The following is a 19,985-nucleotide window of genomic DNA, read 5'->3' as shown; positions in this document are numbered from 1 at the left end:
GGAAGCCGCGGGCTCAGATTTCCAGCCAAAAGGGTGTCCCTCTCCCTTTTCATCTCCTGTTTATTATTTTACCCCATCAAGGAGAAAAATGTCAGATACTTGTGTTACAGGAAAAGCAAYGTGTAGGAGTAACTGAGGGAAAATAGGCTAGAGGCTTTCTTGAGAACGGGGAAATCTCTTTGGGAGCTGCTTATCGACAGAAAGCAATGGCCACGTTGAATAAAGCCGGGTTAAGCGTGTAATTAATTCATCCCTCTGAAGCTCTGTGTCATCCGCGTGTGTGATGAGGGGAGGGCAGGGATGAAAGGGTTTGTCTCCGGCGTTGCTTCTCTGTTTTATTGCTGAGGGTTTCGTGACAGCATCCTCCTCCCTCAGACAGGCAGGGCTCTTCTAAAGCTCTTCCAAACCTTGCTTTTCATAAATGATGGTCAGACGCAGTGCTCAGCACACGTCTGTGCTTCATGTGAAGCCAAAAAATCCCCTTGCCCCCCAGGCAGACATCAAACACGCCGGTCTCAAGGTTTGGGGAACAGCATGAYGGTTTCCCTCTCTCTTTCTCTTTCAAAGTTGCAGGAAAAGGGTTTCCACGGGCAAGGGACTGAACACCGAGGGGGGAGTAGATGCTCATGCTGTTAAAGCCCATGCTTTTATGGTCCTCTTCTGAGCAGCTGCCAAAGGTAGCCAATAGGCATGGAGATTTCCRTACCGGGGCAGGGCGGTGGTCCCTCGTGTTCGCTCTTCTGCCTCTGTCGATGGCCAAAAGTACATGCATTAAAGGAAAGGGCAATACAATCTATCCTGCACGCTGWATAAGAGCACTAATTGCTTCTTAATGAACTTCTTTTCGTCTGAATGTCCTCCTCTCATGATGAYTTTGGTCCCCAAGTTGACCTTAAAGACTTACAGGACAGGACACGGCCCCCAGGAGCTTATTTTCCAGGTGAGGAGTGCTTGTTTTTATTATAATTGGCATTATTCCTACAAATGCCCGTGCTTYGGCCCCCGAGTAAGCAAGGACCGCACCATGTTTCACGATATATTCGCTGGTGCAAGCGCTGCGTGACAACGTCAGTGCTGCCCGTTGTACTTGGCAAAACAGAGATCGCTGATCTTTGCTTTTACCAGTCTTATTCAAATCATTTTAAGACCTCACGCGAAGTCAGCGAGAGCTGTGAGCTCTTCAAATTATGTTYAGAGTAGCTTCACATTTGCCCTTTGGATTCATTTGCACTAATCAGTCTCTTTCCTGTTACCACGAGATGACTCACGGGTTGCTTTCCCACTTCATATTTAGCGTTTGCATGTCATGGTCAATTATGACCCCGTTTGGATAATTGTCCTAGTAATGATTCATTTTTCGCTATCCAGAACCCACTTCAACAAAGTACTTTAAATGTGCTTTAAAGTGCTGTACTTCTGAAGAATTAAAATAAGCAATTGCTTAGATGGTCTGGAGGCGGGGAAAGTTGTGTGCTAATCATACTTTTCCTTTACCAATATTACGGAGAAATGTTCCCAACCTTCAGCATTTTGCAAAAAATTACAATCCGAGGTGAATAMATTTGATAAGCAGGGTCAGATAAAGGCAGTGTGTCATTCCTGATCAAACTCAACATTGTGCTCACATCTGCTGTCCACGGACTGTGTCGCAGAGCCGCAAGTCTTTCCTACTAAAATCTGGCTCTGAATTACAGAAACTGTCTAACCCATATAGAAAAACTTCAATTCAGAGCCATTGATTTGTCGGAGAAGAGCAGAGGAGATCGCAGTACCCGTGGGCACTTTCCAAGTGCTCTTGGCTCAGCCTCTTGTCTTTTGCAAACCAATGAAGAAGAGAACGCATTGAGTAGAAAAACATTCCCTAAAAAAAAACAAAAAAAAAAAAACAAAAAAAAAAAACTTGTGATTTTGTCCGTGTGCCGTAATCTTTGACTACCTTTGAGCCTGTTTGCCTCGACCCAGGCCCAGCCTGGAGCACCGTGCTCAGTACGGTTGCGGGTATGTCAAAGCTTTTGCCAGTTGTGATGCAGGATGCAGCGCCCGGCCGCGCGGCGTTTACAGCCCCGCGGGGTGTTTTTTTTTTTTGCCAAGCCGGCGCTGCCCCGAAAGCCGCGTGCCGCCGGCGCTGCGCGCCCCGCGACGGGAAGTCCCGTGGTCTGGCTCAAGGGCGAAGGACGGTTCGGTGCCCGTTTTGCACCAGTATCCTGGTTGCCATGGCAAATCTGGAAAGAGGATGCAGCTGTGCAGGTGAGAGCGCTGCCTCTGCAGGCAGGCTTTTTTTTAATTTATATATATATATATATATATATATGTATGTATATATATATTTTTACATATTTTTMACGTGATGCTGAGATCCGTGTGGGTGAGAGCAGAGGCCCACGTCAGCTGGCCGAGTGCCGCTGGAGGGAACCGCTGCTTATACGGTGTTTTGTCCCTGCTGCGGGGATGCTGTTTGGCACCGGGCAAGCAGCTGAGCTTCCCTGGCTCCCTGATAGCCCGAGGCTCAGGAGCCCGAGCACCTCGGGCACTTGGAACCCAAAGCGCTGAATCACTTAGGGGTTTGTGAACGTTTTCATCAACCCGTTTTCTGTTTGCCCAGCTTGCTCTGTTACTGAGGAGCAGAGAGCATTTTTATTTCTCTCCTCTTCTGTTTTCACCTGCTTTGGCCACCGGTGAGGCATTGCGATGATCTCATCTCTCCCAGCACCTGGCCAGGATCCCAGATTTTTACTGGGACTTGGCACAGTAGCACAACTGATGGAAAATCTCGGTTCTTCTAAGCTTTGCTTGCAAAACGCAGCTTCCCTAGGTTACAGTTCTCCAAAGCCAGCTTCATCTTGGTCGTAGTTGTTCCTCTYACCCTTTAAGCAAGTTTTATTTCATTGACTTGCCGAACAATCTTTCTGCAAAGGCTACCAATGAAAATCAGGAAAGGAGATTAATGCAGCGTATGTTGCCCCYGTCTACAGGCTTGAAGGAGATATTTGGTTTTTTCCTGCTCTCTGCTTGCTGAAATTAATGTCAGCAGCAAATGTGTACAAATGCAGGGTGCACGATCGAGAAATAAAAGGTGAAGAYAGCTGTGATGTCAGGGTTTAAAAATAAATCTCAAAACCTAGGAAAGTCAGGATAAAGAAGGTAATATCTTCTGTAGCTAGGGAAATTAAGAAACAAATGGTTTTCCCATTGGTCATCAACAGGAAAAATATCACTTAATTTCTTCCATGAAGCTTTGCCAAATGAAAAAAACACGGAGACATCCCCTCGCTACCGAAACCCCCCGCTGAAACACCGCGCTCTGCGTCCCCAGCGGTTGTGTTCAGACATAGGAAGGTGAAAATGCTGCGGGTTCAGGAAAACGGGGCGAGTTTGGGGCAAACTGGGAAGCAGGCTTTGAGGTACGCCACCCAAACTCTCGCACCTCTGTGCCACCACCACCACCGTCTGCGTGCACGGATGGGCACCGGTCCCCTAGAGTCACTCTGTAACAGCTGGATGTCAACAGCTGGATRCCCGGCGCATGCTGTCTTTGTGTCGGCACACACGATTTTTGTTGCCCACTTCCTTTTTGTCTAAATAAATTAGCTACTGTTTACGGAATATATTTTCCTAATCAGTGAAAAAATTGACAAATAAATGGTTACCCAACAGAAACAAGGAAGCAGCAGCTGCAAAGCTGGGTTCCACCACATCTGGTTCATCTCCAGAAAGGGGGTTTTGGAYCTTGCAAATTTAAAATTAGTTTCTCTTCCAGAAATTAGATTTACCAGTTTGGCATGCCTTCAGTGTTTCTCTAAATCTGCCATGACGCCTGGCCTCGCGGTGGGTAGTGCTCTGGGGAATAAAAAGTAATTAAGCATCTGAAATATTTCTGTAAACAACTATATTCAGAACATCAAAGTCTGCTGGAACCCAGTATGCACCTGGCCTTTCTTTCCCAAGGAGGATGTGGACATCTGTCCTTGGGCCATAGCTCTGAAARTCCTGTCGTTTTTCTACTTTCTGCTAAGAGGTATGTTTTTTGATGGAGAGAGAACATCACAAGAAGCTACAAAACTTGTTTCCAGGTTGCTGGAATTCAAAATGTATCCATGTTGTAAGAACACGCTAAAATTGGTATTTTAATGGAAATAGTTAAAAATCCAACTTCGACAGAAGCTGCCCCAGCATCTTWAAAAAAAAAAAAAAAAGTGCCAGTGAAAAATTTTGATTATTAGAGCTGTCACAATTCCACAAAGCTCTGCTGCTTAATGTCATTTTTCATTTCCAAAAAGGTCAGGTGGGTAAGGAGAAACTAATAAGCTGGGGAAAAAAAAAAAAAAAAAAAAAAAAGAAAAAAAAAAAAGACTGACTGCATTTCTGAGCACGGTTCCCGAGGAAACCGCGCTGCCGTTTATTGGCCTGACGGGTTTCCGTCGTGTTTGGGAAGCTCTGAATGCGGCTCTTTGCCCGTTGCGTGCCAAACGTTYGCAGCCCAAAGAGGCCGGCTCGTTAGTAATTAGTGTAATGAGTTCTTCACAGCGTTTCGCTGCAAGGTGATTGAGCCCCTAATGCAGATAGCAGATTTTTTTTTTCCTCACTTAGCGGCGTGGTAAATTATTGCGACGAGGGGGCTCTTCAGCTGGGGGAGAAGGTCCCTCAGCTGCAAACCCACCTCTTCCAAGGGCTTTGCAAGAGCGTCGGGCTGCGTGCGGGCTGGATTTTCCAGCGGCAAAGGCGGGGGAAAGCTCAGCCGAAGGGACCTGGGGCTCCCGGAGGGGGCCAAAYGCTCCTCGCCGCGGCGCCTGCCTCGTCCGCGATAATGTTTAAACCGCGCAGGAATTACTAGCGCTGCTGAAGTGCAGCTCAGCAGAAATATTTARGGCTTAACGCGGAGAGGGGTGGCGGGTTTGCCTTCTCCCTCTGATTTCCAGCGTGCACAAGGGAGGCAGCTCCCCCTGATTTGCTTAAATGTGAAGCGAGAAACATCTCCCGCCGGTTACAACAAGGCTCCTTCGGAAACCGAGTTGCAGGCTGTGAAACAGGACGTGCGCAAAATCAGTGTGATAAATTATCATTTTTCAGGCTTTCTTTGTTTTTGCTTTGTCTGTTGGCCAGCGGTTCAGAAATCCCTATTTTACTTTGACGAAGAGGACTCGGGCAGGCTTCAGGGGWGAGGATGGCTGGGAGGGAGCACGAGGTGCGCTAACGCTGGGAAGACACCGGATAGGGAAGAAATCTCGGTCGCGTGTCAGCGGAGGTGTGCTATGCCCTGGTTTCCTTTCTTTTAAGAAGTAAGTTAATGTTTTAGGGATGGCAAAAGCTCCGGGTGGCTTTTATTTTCTCACTTGCAATTCCATCAAATGAAAAAAATGAAAAAAAAAAAAAAAAACGAATTTATAACGGTGCGAGCGAAGCCGTGGCAATGGGGCTTGGAAAGAGGAAAGTCCCAAAGCCCGTATTGCGTTTTTTTCTGCACGCGTTAAAAGCGTAAGACCGCCTGCCCGAGCGCCCTCCTCCTGGCTCCGTCCGCGCGGCGCGTTTGCAGGCGGGGCGGGCTCCCGCCGGCCGCCGGGCTTTGCTTTTGGGGCAGAAACGCCCGTGTGCCTGGAAGGGCTGTTAGCGCTCAGCGTCGCCGTTAAATATTGCTCTGGAGAGAAGCGCTGAAATTTTTTTGGCTCAGGGCAACGCTTCTCCAGGGTCTTTCATCTTCTCCTTCAGTTCAGCTATAAATGAGGTATTGACACAATGAATAAAACAAGAACATCCCGAGCAGCAGCAGAGCTTATAAAATTGCCTGTAATGCCTCTGTACGCCTCTTTATCTAGCTGGGTGCTGCCTGGTTTAGCCTCTGAGTAGCAAAGCAAGAAAGAAATATATTTGTAAATTGGGGCAAGAAGGGGAGAGTGTGGGAGAACTTCATCTTTGGCTTCAGACTAGCCCAATTCCCCAACATTCCCCATAGGTTTCATCACTTTTTGGGGGCACTAGGATTGCTCTGAACCTCTTTAACAGATGCGCAGAGTTTATCCTTCCTGGCAAGGAAGCTGGGAGCTATTTGGGAGCCTTGCCGTAAAAAAGGCAACGACTTTCCTTAGCTGATGAAAATCCCCCAGCCCGTYATATTGCACACTTGTGAAAAATGGGATTGATTCAATTAGTTATTCCAAAGTCCTCGACTTGCATGTGATTTATATTACAGCTTAAAACGGGCCCATCCATCATGGTGAGCCTCAAATACTTTTTCCATGAGCAGTTATGTACATGAATACCCCCAAAACCATTTGATTCTCCTAATCCCTTTGGACTGGCTCTGTTCAAGGCTTTTTAAGGCACAGGGTTTTAATCCAAAATAAGCACTGCTGGGAAGGAAGAATCTCGTCCTTCATTCCTGCATTTGGGTAAAATTCCTGTTCCTCGTTACCAATTCTTTGTTACTAGAGAGCTGGGGAAGATTTGCTGCGTAATGAGTACAGTTTCAGGGTAATCTTTGCTACGTTGAATCTCGTGGTAGGATCTGCTCTGGAGAGAAGCAGGTTGAGTGTATTTTGGTTGCCTCGTGTTYGTAAAATCCGCTCGTCAGAGAGTCCGAAATAACACGTTGCCTTATTTGCAAGCAACCTAAGCAGCCGAGGGTTTGCACCGCTCGGAGCGTGACGGTTGCACGCTGCCGCGAGCCGCAAGCTTRTCTAAGGGTTTTACTGCATGGAGCAGCAGCAAAAAAAGCCACACTGCAGCATTACGGGAGCCTCGCTTGTTCGGGGAAAACGAAAACACAAAGCTTGCGACGGCCTGCAAGGAAATTGCAGCATGGATTTTTCGAGTCTGCGAAAACGGGAAGGTTTTTATCGTGCAAGAGCGCATTGGTTCGTGTCGTTACGGTCTGTATAAATTGCGGCATCACGAAGCGCGTAAAACCGTGCCTCTCCGGGCCGCGAGCGCGGTAGTTCCCGCCGTCGCCTTGCACGGGCGGGAGCCGAACCCCGCGCGTAGCTCCGGGGATTTGACCCCGAGAGGGAGAACGTGGAGGTCTGCCCGCGTTTCAAGCACCAGCGACCGTGAAGAAGGGAAACGAACGCGATTTCGGTCGTTGGGCTCGCTCCTTCTGTCCCGCCCTGGCTCTCGAAAGGCAATTTCTTGTCTGAGACGGGGTCCTGGCACGTCGCGGAGAGCTGGGCTCTGGCCCCGGCATCGGGGCAGCAGACTGCAGTTTTTATTCCAGCAACGACCTGTTATTTAACCCTGGGCAATTGGCTTTCTCCGTGGCTACGCAGGGCTGCTGGTTAGATCTGTCAGCTCCTGGGCGATAAGCCATGCAGACTCATTCCTTAGCAGGAAGGATTCTCCGTTTCAGCCGAATTTTATAAATGCTAATATCGGACAAGTTTTTGAAAGGTAGTATTTTTARCTCTTCTGTGTCAAAATGTTTAAGTATATCTTGTTTCAGTCCATATATTGCCCTAGCTGCTGTGGTGTAACCTTAAACGTAACCTTAGATGAGTGACCTTATATATATATGTAATATATGTATACGTATAAACATAAATATTGGTTGTTTATGTTTGTAACTGTAGGACCTTATTGCAATAGCTCAATACGTTTTCAGCCCTCATGTCGGCTGCAGTGTGCACTTAATATTAAAAATAATAACGTTCTCCGTGTAGCATTTGCAGCAGTATTTGCATTCCCGCTCTGTCTCCCTTCTTGTCTCTCCAGCTGTAGAGTCGCTGCACTCCTTGAACGACCAGATCTCTCACTTCGTCGCGGGCAAGTCGAAAGCGCTGGACGAAGAGGAAGGCGCGTTCGCGCCCGGCGAGAGGGGGTCTCTGCGAAGCTCCGTGCTGCTGCTGCGGCACCTGCTACGGGACGCGCAGGTACGCGGAGCCGGCCGCGGGCCCCTCCTCCTCCCGCCTCCTTTCGGCCGCGAGCTTAAAACCGACTTTGGCTTCCGAAATCCGCGGCCGTGGAAAGGACGTCCGGGCACGCAGAATTTTGGCAGGCCTGTATGTTAGATTTAGGGTCRAAAACCGCTTTGGACTTACAGAAGAAAAGGAGCAATACACTAGTTGGTGGGAATATAGYATCAGTTCAAGCGGAAGAAAATCTTTTTGCCGCCAAGCATCTGTGCTGAGTGCCAACTTTAAGAGCGCCAGACACGTAACTGAACTGTTTGGTTTAACCGTGCTCCAAAATGTCAGTTAAAAGTAATGAATTCCTGTGCAGATGTTTCTTTGTGCCTTGCTGCTTTTACGTAAAATCTCTCTCTCTCTCTGTAGGTTTACCACGTTACAGTGCAGTTCCTCCAGACCGTAAAAGTGCCCTTTGAAATATTCAGTATATTCATCTTTTTTATATTCCCTTTTAGTCTTTATTTGTAAAGCTTAGATGGAAAACGGCACCTTGCACGGGAGGCTCGTCTGCAAAGCAGCGAGGTCTCTTCCCCCCGCCTCCTGCAAAGCSGGACCCGAGCGCTTGTGCTAGCGACACACGCTAAAACCTCTGCATTAATATTGCTAGGGCAGGGCGAACGCCCGGGTCACGAAGATCCTTCCGTTTCTGTGCGCGAGCCCTTGCTCCGTGACTCCTAACGGCTCGCTGGCTCTTTGCCATCTTGCTAACAAAAAATGGAAACGCGCGGCGGGTTTTCGGCGTGCCCGGGGGTCGTCTGCTTCAGCTTGGGCTGGGTTGCTCAGGGCTGACTCCAGCCGGCTCTGAATCTCCCCGCGGCCTCTCTGCGCTCCTGTTCCCTTCTTTGACCACTCCCGTGGTGAACGTTATTTCCTCATTATCTAACCGGTATTTCCCTTATTGCCACGTTTGCCCACTGCCTCTCATTAAAAGCCTAATAAGAAAGTGAAAGGGGAGGGAATTACTCCTGTCGGGATTAGCCATGCTGCGTGCAAAATCATCTTATCCAGGGCTTGTTCCTCACCTTTATCCCGTGCTAACCCCGTCTTGCCATTGGAAGGACCAGCGTGGGTGGGTGCAGACAGTCTGAAACCGATTACCCAGACCCCCACAAACCAAACACACTTACCCCAGCGCCCCCCGGGGCCCAGCTCCCCGGCGCTGGATGAGTGCCTTCACGGAAAGCTTAACAGCGAAAGCCACGCGTTTTCGTGTTTTATTCCTGCATACTTTCACGCGGATGTTATCTGAGCGCACTTACCTCTTGTTCTCGCTTTCAAAGCCCTTTGGCGCTAATTCGTTTGGCCCCTAGAGCTTTCGCCACGTGCAAGAAGTGAGCTGGGGGCTGCTTGCGTACGTAGAGCGAGGCAACCGTCCTTAGTCACGCGCCGAAGTTTTAGGATCCTCAGCGCTTGGAGGCAAGCGCAAAGGATGGGTGACTGAATGCAGCAGAAGTCTTCGGCCGGCTGCTAAAATACGCCCCAAGCCTTCGAACGAGCCTTCCCGTCTTGCCTTCCCGACGAGTGGGTGAGCGATAATCAGCCTGACGCTTTCGCACAAAGTCGCACACAGCGGAGCTGGGCTGCTCGTGGCAGTGTTGCAAAACTGTGAAGAATTTATCAGAGAGAACCTTATGGATCTCTTATCTGGTGTCAAAATAAGTGATTTTTTTTTTTATTCAGAAAATGCTCCAGCAAAGCAAAAAAACAAAAAACCCCTAAGGTATTGTTTCCAAAAATGCCAAGATGTAAATGAATACTCATCAGACAAGTAGGCCGTTGAGTTTTCTGCAGAGCGTTAGTGTACGCTTATTCTGCTCTGCTGCCTCCGAGGTAGGTTTAGCTTCACGGCAGAGACCGCTGCGCACACGGCAGCTCCCCGTGGTCCCTCAGCTCAACGGCACCTACCAGGACTGTCTGCAGGAGATGTCCAGGGAGGGCACGGGGAATCAGCCTGACACCGCTGCGGAGGATTTTGTCTTTAGTTGCAGTGCTCAGGCCACTCTTGTGCATCTTCAGCCAAACCGCTTATCTCAGATCAAAGGTTGAGGCACAGCTGGGAAGTTAYGGAGAACACGAAGGGTTAAATCATGCTTCTGGATTTGCATATATAGCTTGTGCTGCGGGTGGAAATACCTCTGGGAGAGTCAGGCATAGAGGGCTGGGAACAGGCAGATGCTCCAGAGGCAGCTGCATGTTGCAGATAAAATAAATATGGGACAAAAAGTACCCGTTGATAATCCACCTGCACAGGAATTCTTTTTTTAGCACCTGAGAATTGCTTTACTACTTATCAGTCATCCTGAATGCGTATTAAGTGCAGTCGGTGATCGTGTGGCTGATTAAGGAGATGCTAATAACAACGGGGAAATGTCAAGTGCCTCTGTGGCCTCCTGACGCATCTGGAGCTCTTCCCAGGCCGCGCAGGACCGCCCTTGCCTGGGTTTCTCGGGCTGGAAGGATGACAAGGTGGGAAGTGGTAGCGATGAGCAGAAGGATGGAGCAGAGCAGGTGACAACGTCAAGTACAAAAAACCCAATCAAATAAATCCTCTGAGGAAYGAAAGAAACATGAGGTTGGCAGCAAGCTATCTAAACAGGCGTATCACCACCAGCGTGTGCATATAAAGAACGTACCCACCACGATGTCMAAGTGTCCTAGGGCTCTAATTACACAGGAGGGGAAAATATCACTAATGCAATAATTCCCTTTTCTTTCACCTGATTTTACTYATTTACGGTATTTTTTTTTTTATGGCATGATGGAGCCCTGCATGTTTAAGCAAGRGTGATTGTGCTAGGCTTTGTACAAAGATAAACTAAACTCTTGGTTTTGGCCCTTCTCCTCCCCTTCCTCCTCAGCATCTTGGTATGAGCCTGATTTTTGCTGGCAGGAGCTTGAAGAGAGACTATCCAGCCTGAATTTTKGGGTATAATTAGCTGGACTACTCACCTGCCAGAGTGACTGATCTTTTGAATTCCAAGGGACATTTCTCATTTCCCTGATGCTATTAGCTGCTTTTAAAGCTGGTTTAAAAAGATGGTCTGGGGTAATGATCRTCTAAAGGCTGCTGAGTTTCTGGCATGGAGAAAATTTTTACCAATTTTAGTAGCTCTGCCTGGGATACTAGCAGGCTGGRGATACGGCTGAAGTAAAGGCTTGAGATCCGCCAGTTCTAACCTTGATCTTGAGTGGCTTTTTTGGCTTTACATGAATCACAAAAAACCAATCCATGATTGGAAGCCAGTGATTCAGTGGCAGTCTTTCCAACCTGCAGGCCATCGGGAATCTCTTGACCTTGGCTCCCTTGGCCCTGGTCTCCAGCCACTACCCCACGGGCGGGATTTCCTCGTTGCAGAGAGACCCTGTTGCAAGGACTGCTCGCTGACCCGCACGCTTGCCACCAGGCTCAGCAGAGTGTTTCTTTGGCCACGAGGCCTCACCCTTCCTCCAAGCGTGGGCTGAAGCTTTGYGTTCCGATTGCGCCGTTCTCATCTTTTTTTCAGGTTTTCAGCAACCTCGTGACGTCAGTCAGAAAACGCAGAGGCGTTACATCCCCCCAAACAGGGCTTAGCAAGCGATCGGCTGCGTAGCAGACCTGAAAGGAGGGAGCAGCCCAGGAGGAAATTGAAATAGTGTTCTACGAACTTAAAAGCTGCTCTTAGATAAAACCAGTGCATGAAAGCCGATGGAGAGCAAAGGTGCATTTCTTCTGTGTGGCACATTCCAGCCTCCTTATAGTGAGAGAGTGAATAAACAATTTCGTATCTGCTAGACAGCCCAACGCAAGATGCTATCACGTGGATATAGTATSGTATGATAGATGGCCACTGTTGTCAATCATTTCTGACAGTCCTATTATGCTTGGAAGGGATGTTTGCTCAGTGCATGTTGTTTTATAATCCTCAGAGGTGGAATTTTATAGCCTAGCAGTGTTTTTTTGCTCTGACGTTTCCCTAAGTAGGATTTATTGCTTTTGAGGCACATGTGACTTGAATCCATTATACCTTCAAACTTGAAATCTCCCCCCAGCTTTGCCTTTTCTATTATTTTATTTTATTATTTTATTTTTTGCTTTTTACTTGACTTCTCTCTGTTTCTAGTTGCTATTGTAAGAGACTTAACTGGCATGGAGCAGAGGGTACCTAGCATCTAAAGGCTGAGTCATATGCAGCAGTTTGCCAAAGTAATTTGTCTAATGAATTGCAAAGGTGCATCCAGGCTCGCAGCGTCAGCCTGGAAGTAGGTTAATATTCTCTCCTATACGAACGAGCACACGCGAAATAAAAGGCTTCTTTCCCACACGCCTGACCTTAAAAGCCAAGCTTTCAGGAAGTTGTGAACATCCAGGCGCTTCCATAAAATGTTTAATTGACTTCAAGCAGATTTTAAGTTCTTTGGGAGAAATACTGTGGTTTTATTCCGTTTCTTTCTCAACGGTGTTGTGGTTATCGCTGGGGCCACTTAGGTGCTGTTGTAGAGGAAATAAAGAGGTAGAAAGCCAATCTTTTATCCTCCGATGACGGCTGTGCTTTTCAGATACGGTCATAAAACACACGATACAAAAGAATAACATTAGCTTAGTAACCTTGCGGAGCGCTCGGCTTAAATTTAATTGGATTTCGGCAGTCGCCTGTGCGTGATCTGGAGACCTTAAGGAYGTTCAATTGCTCCTCTGCTGGGGGGTTAACGTCCTTTCGAGGTACGGAAAGAGAAGAAAGGTGGCGGCGCTGCCGGSCCGCGTCTGCTGACGAACAGCGTGAGCGCCGAGGAAAAGCTACCCGGGGAAGGGGGGAGAGCCCACAGCCTCCGCTGGGCCGCGCCGAGGTTCACCGAGGGATTTTAAGGGCGAGATAAGGTCTTTTGCATTGCAATCTTTTTTTCGGTAGTCTCTTCCTTCTTTCCGGGGCAAGCTCTTCCCGAGGCAGCTGTGATGGGAAGCAGCAGGGTAGGGCTATTTTAAAAACAGTCCKTATTTTCTACGGAGATCTCTTGTTCAAAACTGGACCTGCTGTTGCAATATTCTGCTTGCGAGTTTAGCGCGCGCCACCGTCTGCTTCTCAGCCTCGGAGCGGGACCGGGACCATCGTTCTCCCGCGAGCGGGCCACGCCGGCACCGACAGCGGGAGGAGCGACGGCGGATTTGCTCTCCGCTCCARCATTGCGGAGAAATATTCGCGGGCGCTTTCAAGCCGGCCGTTCGGCGGGAGCAGGGCGGGGAGAGACGCGGAGCCCAGCGAGTTTCGCCGAGCGCCGCGGCCCGAGCCGGGAAGCCGAAAGCAGAGGGGGCGTGAAAACGGCGGAGGGAGCCTGCGAGGGACTGCAAACGGCGCCGGAGCAGGGCTGGAAGCCGCCCGGGAGGATCCTGCCTCCGCGGGAAGCGAGGAGCAGCCCGCGGCGACCCGGTCCTGCCCGGCAGCTCCCTCGTCTGTGCCCTTGCTGCGTCGATTTTCCCACTCTTATGAAAAGCCACAGCTTTTTCTTCTTCTTTATTTTTTTTTTCTTTTACGTTTGGGTAAGTTTTTACTGAGGTTTCTACGTGGGATCCCCCAGCAGGAGCTAGGCTCTCGTTTTCTGCTCACCCTCCGAGCGTCACTGCCATGCGAAGGACGGCTTCTCCTGCCTTCCGTCACTGCGACAAAAATTTTTGTATCACTAGGTAACAGGACGGAGCAAAAACACGGTATCTGCCGCCCGCCGCGATCTGTGAGGCTGGAGCTGATGGTGACGCGTTAGGTGAAAGGTGCTTCAGCGTAGTGGCATCAGGTTGGTTTGGATTTCGCTCTTTTTCCCATCAGCTTTTCTTCTTCTATCTTCTTCTTCTATAGTCGAAGACAAAAAAAATCCCTTCTACAAACAGGAGACTATAAACTGCTGCCTGAAGGGCACGGGAGTGAGACTGTCGACAGCTCTGTTGTTCATTTCGGTGCTTATAAATTAACATGGACTTTGAATATTTGCATTGCGGTGTGGAGGTCAGTAAGAGAGAACGGTCCTGCCAGCGGTGGGGTCGACGCTGGACCAGTCCAGCACTGGGCTGCAGAGGCAGAGGGAAAAATACATGTGCRTGAGTATATATTAAAGAGTCTAGCAGTTGAGCAAACAAGATAGGCCCTTTTCTTTAAGGCAGAGGGGAGCCAAGACGGATTAAAAGAGAAAAGTCCTAAAGAAGCCAAGATCTTCAGATAGCAGATGTTGCAAATGAASCTCATACCCAGATAACTTCAGAATTCCGGTTTTATCCTGCCCCTTTGCTCACGAAACGCGTTCCTGCCTCTGAGCGTGTGGTCCGAGGCAGAGCTTCGCAGACGCAGAGTCCTCGTAAATACTGAAGAAAAGAAGATGACAATTTTCTGTCACTTCTTCTGCAACTTAACCAATGATGTATATTCATGAGCGAAGGGCTGTGTGTCTGCGTAAAACCGCCGCAAGCTTTAATTAGAGTTCACGAGAGATAAATGAGAAGCTTCTTCATAAATGCGCAAGGAGCGTATCTGCTGTCACAGCAGTTTGCTGGCAAGGCAGATTTTCAGCTAATAAGAGAAAACACCGATTGTGCAGCAAGTAATCGCGGTGCAGGACTCGGCTTCGTGCCACGTCTGCCGCTCTGCGTTAGAGAAGCGTTTTCTGCCTGAGCCTGGGAACGAAAACTCAGGAAAACGTGTTTTAGTCTGTCCGGCTACGGTTCGGTATTTGGCGCGAAAATTCGCTACGACCGCGAAGACGAGAACGACCGAGGYGGCCGCTGGCTCCCGCTGCAGCTGGGAGCAGCAAACGCGCCCCGCGGCCCCGGGGGCCCGCGAGCCGCCCGGCCTCGCCGCTGCGCTGCCGTCGCCCACGGACTGATTAATGTTTAACGGCTGGGCCAGACGGAAAGCGCGTCTGTGTCTTTTCCCAGTATATCGGCGGTTGCTGGAAGCAGTTCCTTAGGAAAATGAAGATATTCTGCAGAATTTGTGCTTCGTGCTGGGCAGGGAGCTCATTCTGCAAGGGAAAGCTCCAACACCGGTCTGCAACCAGCCCTGAAAAAAAAGCAAAAACGCTCAGAAAGGCGTGCAAGCCAGCTGGAGCAGCAGGTCCCGTCCAGACGCCGGCAGGCCGAGCCGCTCTCCCACCGCAGCGCTCCTCCTAAGCGTGCTCCACCTGCTTTCGCTTGCACCGGGGCTTGGCAGCCTCCAACTCTTCCACCTAAGGAGAGTGATTCCCCRATGATAAGACCTTCTCATCGCTTAACATCGGTTTCCACTTTGTGTGGAACAAGTGTAGGGAAAATGGTGCSTTTTCTTTGCTGTGTAAATTTAGGGAAGTTGTTTAATTTCTGTCTTCCTCCACTTATTTATCCACGAGTTGGGAATAATATTTGCCTACTTCACAGTGATTGCATGAGACTCTTCATTAATTAGTATTTGTAAAATGCTTGGAGATCCTCAGGATGAAAAGTGCTTTAGAAGAAGCCATTAATAATAAATACCAAGTAATGCACCTTGGTACTCTTTAGCAATAATTAGCACTATCGTTTTTGTCCAACTCTTCCACAAATTAAAAGGCCTTGAGTGGGACTGGAGCCACGACTGGGACTGGGACCAATTAACGCGTAATCGTGTGTCGGTTTTTATATCCTTGATTCGCCCGTCATGGGAGTCTCGGGCAAAACCTCCGTGGATTTTACCGGCGCGGTGTCGCAGCTGAGCCCGGACACACGTGTCCGGTCGTTGCTCCACAGCCTCCGTTCTTCTGCTCTCCTGGTTGCCCGGTGATTCGGTTAAAGGCATGGCTGTGCTACTTTAATATTAAAGTAAGGGGAATTGCCCACTCTTTCTGCAGGTTAAAACCCTACGTAAGCAAAACATCCTCTTTTTTTTTTTTTTGAGATTTGAATTTTAATGAAATGTTTTGCTGAGACGCTGACAGTTTTTGACCTGCTGTCTCTGCACGCGGAGGCTGGCTGTTACGGAAAATCCAACAATTCGCTGCTCAGCCACCCAACTCGAACTTTTACTAGCTTACGGAGCGGGAGAGCCGGAGCGCTGATCCAGGAATGACGCGCGGGGCGGAGGGAAGGCAACGGGCCCGTGCAAACCGGCGCGGCGGGGAGCCGGCGCCCAGCTTACGGCGCGCTCCCCGGGGCGCTCCCGGCCCTGCTCCCCGCGGGGCTCTCCAGTTCGCCCTAGCGTGGGGACGCGTTTCACGAGCCGCTCGCGCACGGCCGAGTCCCGCATCCCCGCTCCGCGCGAGCCTCGCCTGGCGGCCCCCGGCAGCTTCTCCTCCCCTTCCACGTGCCACCGGTCCCCGCTATTTTGCTCAACTAAAGATTTTTTTTAAAACCTTGCTAGGTTCGTCTTACATTGCAAAAAAATCTAAAGCATAATAAAACCTGTCTTATCTATTACTTCCCACTTTGGAGGTTATTAATACCGCAGACATTGCATTTAGGCTGCAGAGCGCAGAGCAAACACGAYGTTAAGGTGTTAACCCACATCTGTGCCTTATGCTGGCAAAAGTCWCAAGATTTCACAGGAAAACAGTATTCAGGTCGGACATTGCTTTTACAGAACATAGCAGCTCCGTTTTTTTGAGCTGCCATTAAAAAAGCACAAAATTCACAGCCTCCTCTGAGATGAACGCCCGGCCCGGGTTAAGTCGTGAGGGAACTGAGCCCCGGGCTCCTGATTTCCTCTCTGTTCACCTGTTCCACTACCACTTTTTTAAAAAAATCAACATGCATTCAGCACTTAACGCCGTTAAGCTACTTTTTAAAAAAACAATGGAATTATTTTCATAACTGAAATAAAAGCAGAATGAAGGCTTGAAACCTCCTCCTCCTCCTTTTAGAATGGATTTACATAGGTATATATTTATAAAATAAGGTTTTTTTAATACGGTTTACAATGAAAAGCTGCACAGAGTAGCTCTGCACTCCTCACTCGTCCTGTTAACATAATCCTCCCCGTCAAATCCAAAATTATTGGCTAACACGATTCTCACCGCTGCACTTACATTACTCATAGCATCAGTGATGACTCTGCACAAACACGKATATAAACCAGTCCAACAGCTTTATTAATGTATCTGCTCCGCTGGCAACACAGGAAAATGCAATGTTTGCAAAAGGGGAAGGGGGATTGATAGTGCAAAGAATTTTATTGCGGCGCGTTGGAGAGCAGAGCACACAATGGAGAGGGAATAAAGACCATATAAAAATAGTTGGCAGCAACTCCTGCAAATCTGTCAAGGTACGAGATTCTGATTTTAGTTGATTTACTGGTCTGACAAGGAAGCAATCATCGTTAATCAAAATAACTCATTCCTACTCTGCGTATGAAAGCTGAAGTTAGACGAAGGTCATGGAAGAGAAATGATAAAAAGCTCAGGGTATTTAATGGCTTGACTTCAACAGAAAGTCCATTTTTCGTGGGTAAATGGATTTTGCAAAATGCTGATTTTTTTTCAAAAATATATTTTTCAAAAGGTAACTTCACACCCGCGGCAGACTGGCAGGTGCTGATGCTCCCGTGTGTACACGGAGGGTGATTTCCGGGCTGTTGTTAGTAGCAGGGACTACYGTATTGAAAAGATTTTGTGTTCTCCCGGGGGCAGAGGGGAAGTGAGATCTGGATAAGATATTCAGAAGCTGAAAACTGATATGGGTTCGTAAGTGCCAAACCACATTTTCTGAATAACTTTGAGAGACTTAAGTCGCTGGAACTTTGGAGAATTTTCTCCCTTCTGCGTAATTGAGATTTCTATCCTGCGCATAACGCTGTTCCCGCTTCAGCAAGTGCCTTTCCTTGTCCCGTGCGGTGCAATGTCTAATTTCCGATGTGCCGCACGCTCCCCTCCGTGCAGCATCCTGCAGAGGGGGGACCTGGTTTGAACCAAGCGTTTTGGGGTCGAGGAGGTTTGTTTTCTATTCCGTCTTCTTCCTGCCTCGCGGACACATGTTGCGGGTTCGCTCTTTCTTGGCTGGAAGCCTCTGCGAAGCGTTTGTACCTCCTGGAGAACACACGTAGATATTTTCCGCTTTGGTGCATGTGTTTTTTTCAGCAACACGAGTGCTCCCGAGGAACGCGACCATGCATGGAAAGCAAAGCTGAAGATCAGCTCCCGCACGCTGGGGACTAATCCAATATTATGAAAGCAATGAGTTACAATATAAATAGCACACACCTATGTCAGCTCATGAATTAGAGTATTTTTCCAGGCGATCTCTTGCGGCCGCCTAGTGAAATAATAAGCGACGTGCTCCGAGGCACCCGGTGCCCCAGGCGCAGGAGGGCGGCGGGGGCCCGAGACCGGAGCRGGGCGCTGCTCGTGGGGAGCAGAGACCTGGGAAGCAGCCCCCGACGGCGGAACCGCGGGAAGGAGGAATTTGGGGGGGTTCCACCCCGATCTCCCCCTTTGCTACTATTTTAACTAAGTTTGAATACAACAAAATGGTTGTTTTCTCTTGTCTCTCAAACATGCATGTGCATACGTATACATACATACATATCTACRTACATACGTATTATATGCGTGCATGTGTGTGTATWTACGCTGCTTTTTCTAAATGGGTGAATCTGCCAATCGGGTAAGCCAGGAAAACCAAAAAAAAYCACTTACGGAGAGTCGATCGTGGCTGACGCGGCATTGCACACGAGCTTCTCACGTTTGATAAAACTGATGCAATAATTTCCAAATTTAAGTGAAAGGTACCTGCAGGGCCGACGGCACGAACAAACTGAATCACTTGCACAAAATCTACGCGGTGTCTTCACAGCGTAATGACGCTGATCCGGTTATTATTTTTCTTCACTATAACTAACAAAATGCATCTCACTGGCTTTTGAATAAGTAATGCTATAGACTTCAGCTTTGATCCAGCGACGTGCCAGGAAACTGTGCCATCCAATCTACTGCAAAACAGCATTTGCTAGTGCATTACTTTTATTTCGGTGCTCTGATACAGAAATCTCRGCAGTGCATTGGTTGATGTGGCCTCTTCTGTCTCTTCATCACAGCGGTTGGCTCTTTCATGACCTGGGGGAGCTACAAATCCCAGTAATTTAAAAGCAGCATCAGCAGAATATCTTTCTGCTTGCAAACTCCAAACTGTGCTTGTCTTATATATGTGTGTGTATATATATATATATATATATATATATATATATATACACACACACACACACACACACACACATCTTCGTGTTGTAATTGGGGTGTTTTAACACTTGCCTGAGCAGTGAAGCGCCGCAAGGTGGGAAGTCGGGGGAATGTGTACAAGCTTTGTGCGGTGGGTTTTGCGATCCAAGCTCCGCTGAGATTGGAGATCCCAGATCCCAGCAGGAAAGCGGGATTGGAGACACCCAGATCCCAGCAGGAGCGCTCGTCGCCGCGTTGATGTGCTGCTCTAATCTATCTTTAATTGCTTTAAAATAATACGGCAGAAAGTAATGACTTAAATAACTTTACAGCTCTGACTGAATCTCCCTGCGTAGCTGGTTGTGCCCTGAAAGTCCCAGCGGAAACGCGTGAAGGGAAGGCGGCGTTTCCAGACTGGCTGAAAATCGACTTTGTTTTTCGGTTCCCCAAAACGCTTGCAGAAGAAGGGGGTGGAGGGCGGGCGGAGGGGGACCGTGGTATCGCACGGCTCGCTCGGGAAGTCTGCTCCTCGTCTGGCAGGCGTGCTGCTTTGCCTGCTGAGCTCTGCAGGCAAATTTGACAGGGTAAATGCAGCGAGCGGCGACATTAATCTTCTTTAGCCGAACGAAGACGATCTCCAGCATCCTCCTTTCGGGAGGGGCTTCTCCGCGGAGCGGTGGGTGCACCCGGCCCCTTCCCTGGCTCGCGCTGCGGGCAGGAGCAGCTGCCCGGAGGTCGCCGTCGACGCCGGCGCGGGAGGAGGTGGAAACGCCTCCCGTGCCCGCTCTGCTCCGAACGGACCGACGGGTTCTGCCCGGCACCTCCGGCTGGTCTCGGGGCGGGCAGCCCGTTCCCCTCCCCTGCGGCGTTTTACTGCCCAAGGAGCTGTTGCCTTATCTTGCTCCGTCACCTTCGGAGGATCCGGGTAGTGACYTTTTCTCTCTCTTTCCCTGGTGGCATAAAGAAAATGAATCT

General features: G+C 49.1%; 1 protein-coding gene across 1 annotated transcript in view; it reads left to right on the top strand.

Moving 5' to 3' along the window:
- Window positions 1–8,138, top strand: part of LOC146590518 (uncharacterized) — a 30,744-nt gene extending 22,606 nt beyond the window's left edge. The window contains exon 2 of the mRNA XM_085314472.1: window positions 7,699–8,138. Coding sequence (XP_085170598.1) covers window positions 7,699–7,994 — 296 coding nt within the window. The 3' untranslated portion in view covers window positions 7,995–8,138. The remainder of the gene's footprint in view (window positions 1–7,698) is intronic.
- Window positions 8,139–19,985: the final 11,847 nt, after the last annotated feature.

This window comes from Rhea americana, unplaced genomic scaffold (genome assembly GCF_003343005.1).
Source record: "Rhea americana isolate MKP2758 unplaced genomic scaffold, rheAme1 scaffold_404, whole genome shotgun sequence".
Classification (NCBI taxonomy): Eukaryota; Metazoa; Chordata; class Aves; order Rheiformes; family Rheidae; genus Rhea; species Rhea americana.
The sequence above is the reverse complement of the archived record's forward strand: the minus strand, read 5'-3'. Positions and strand labels throughout refer to the sequence as shown.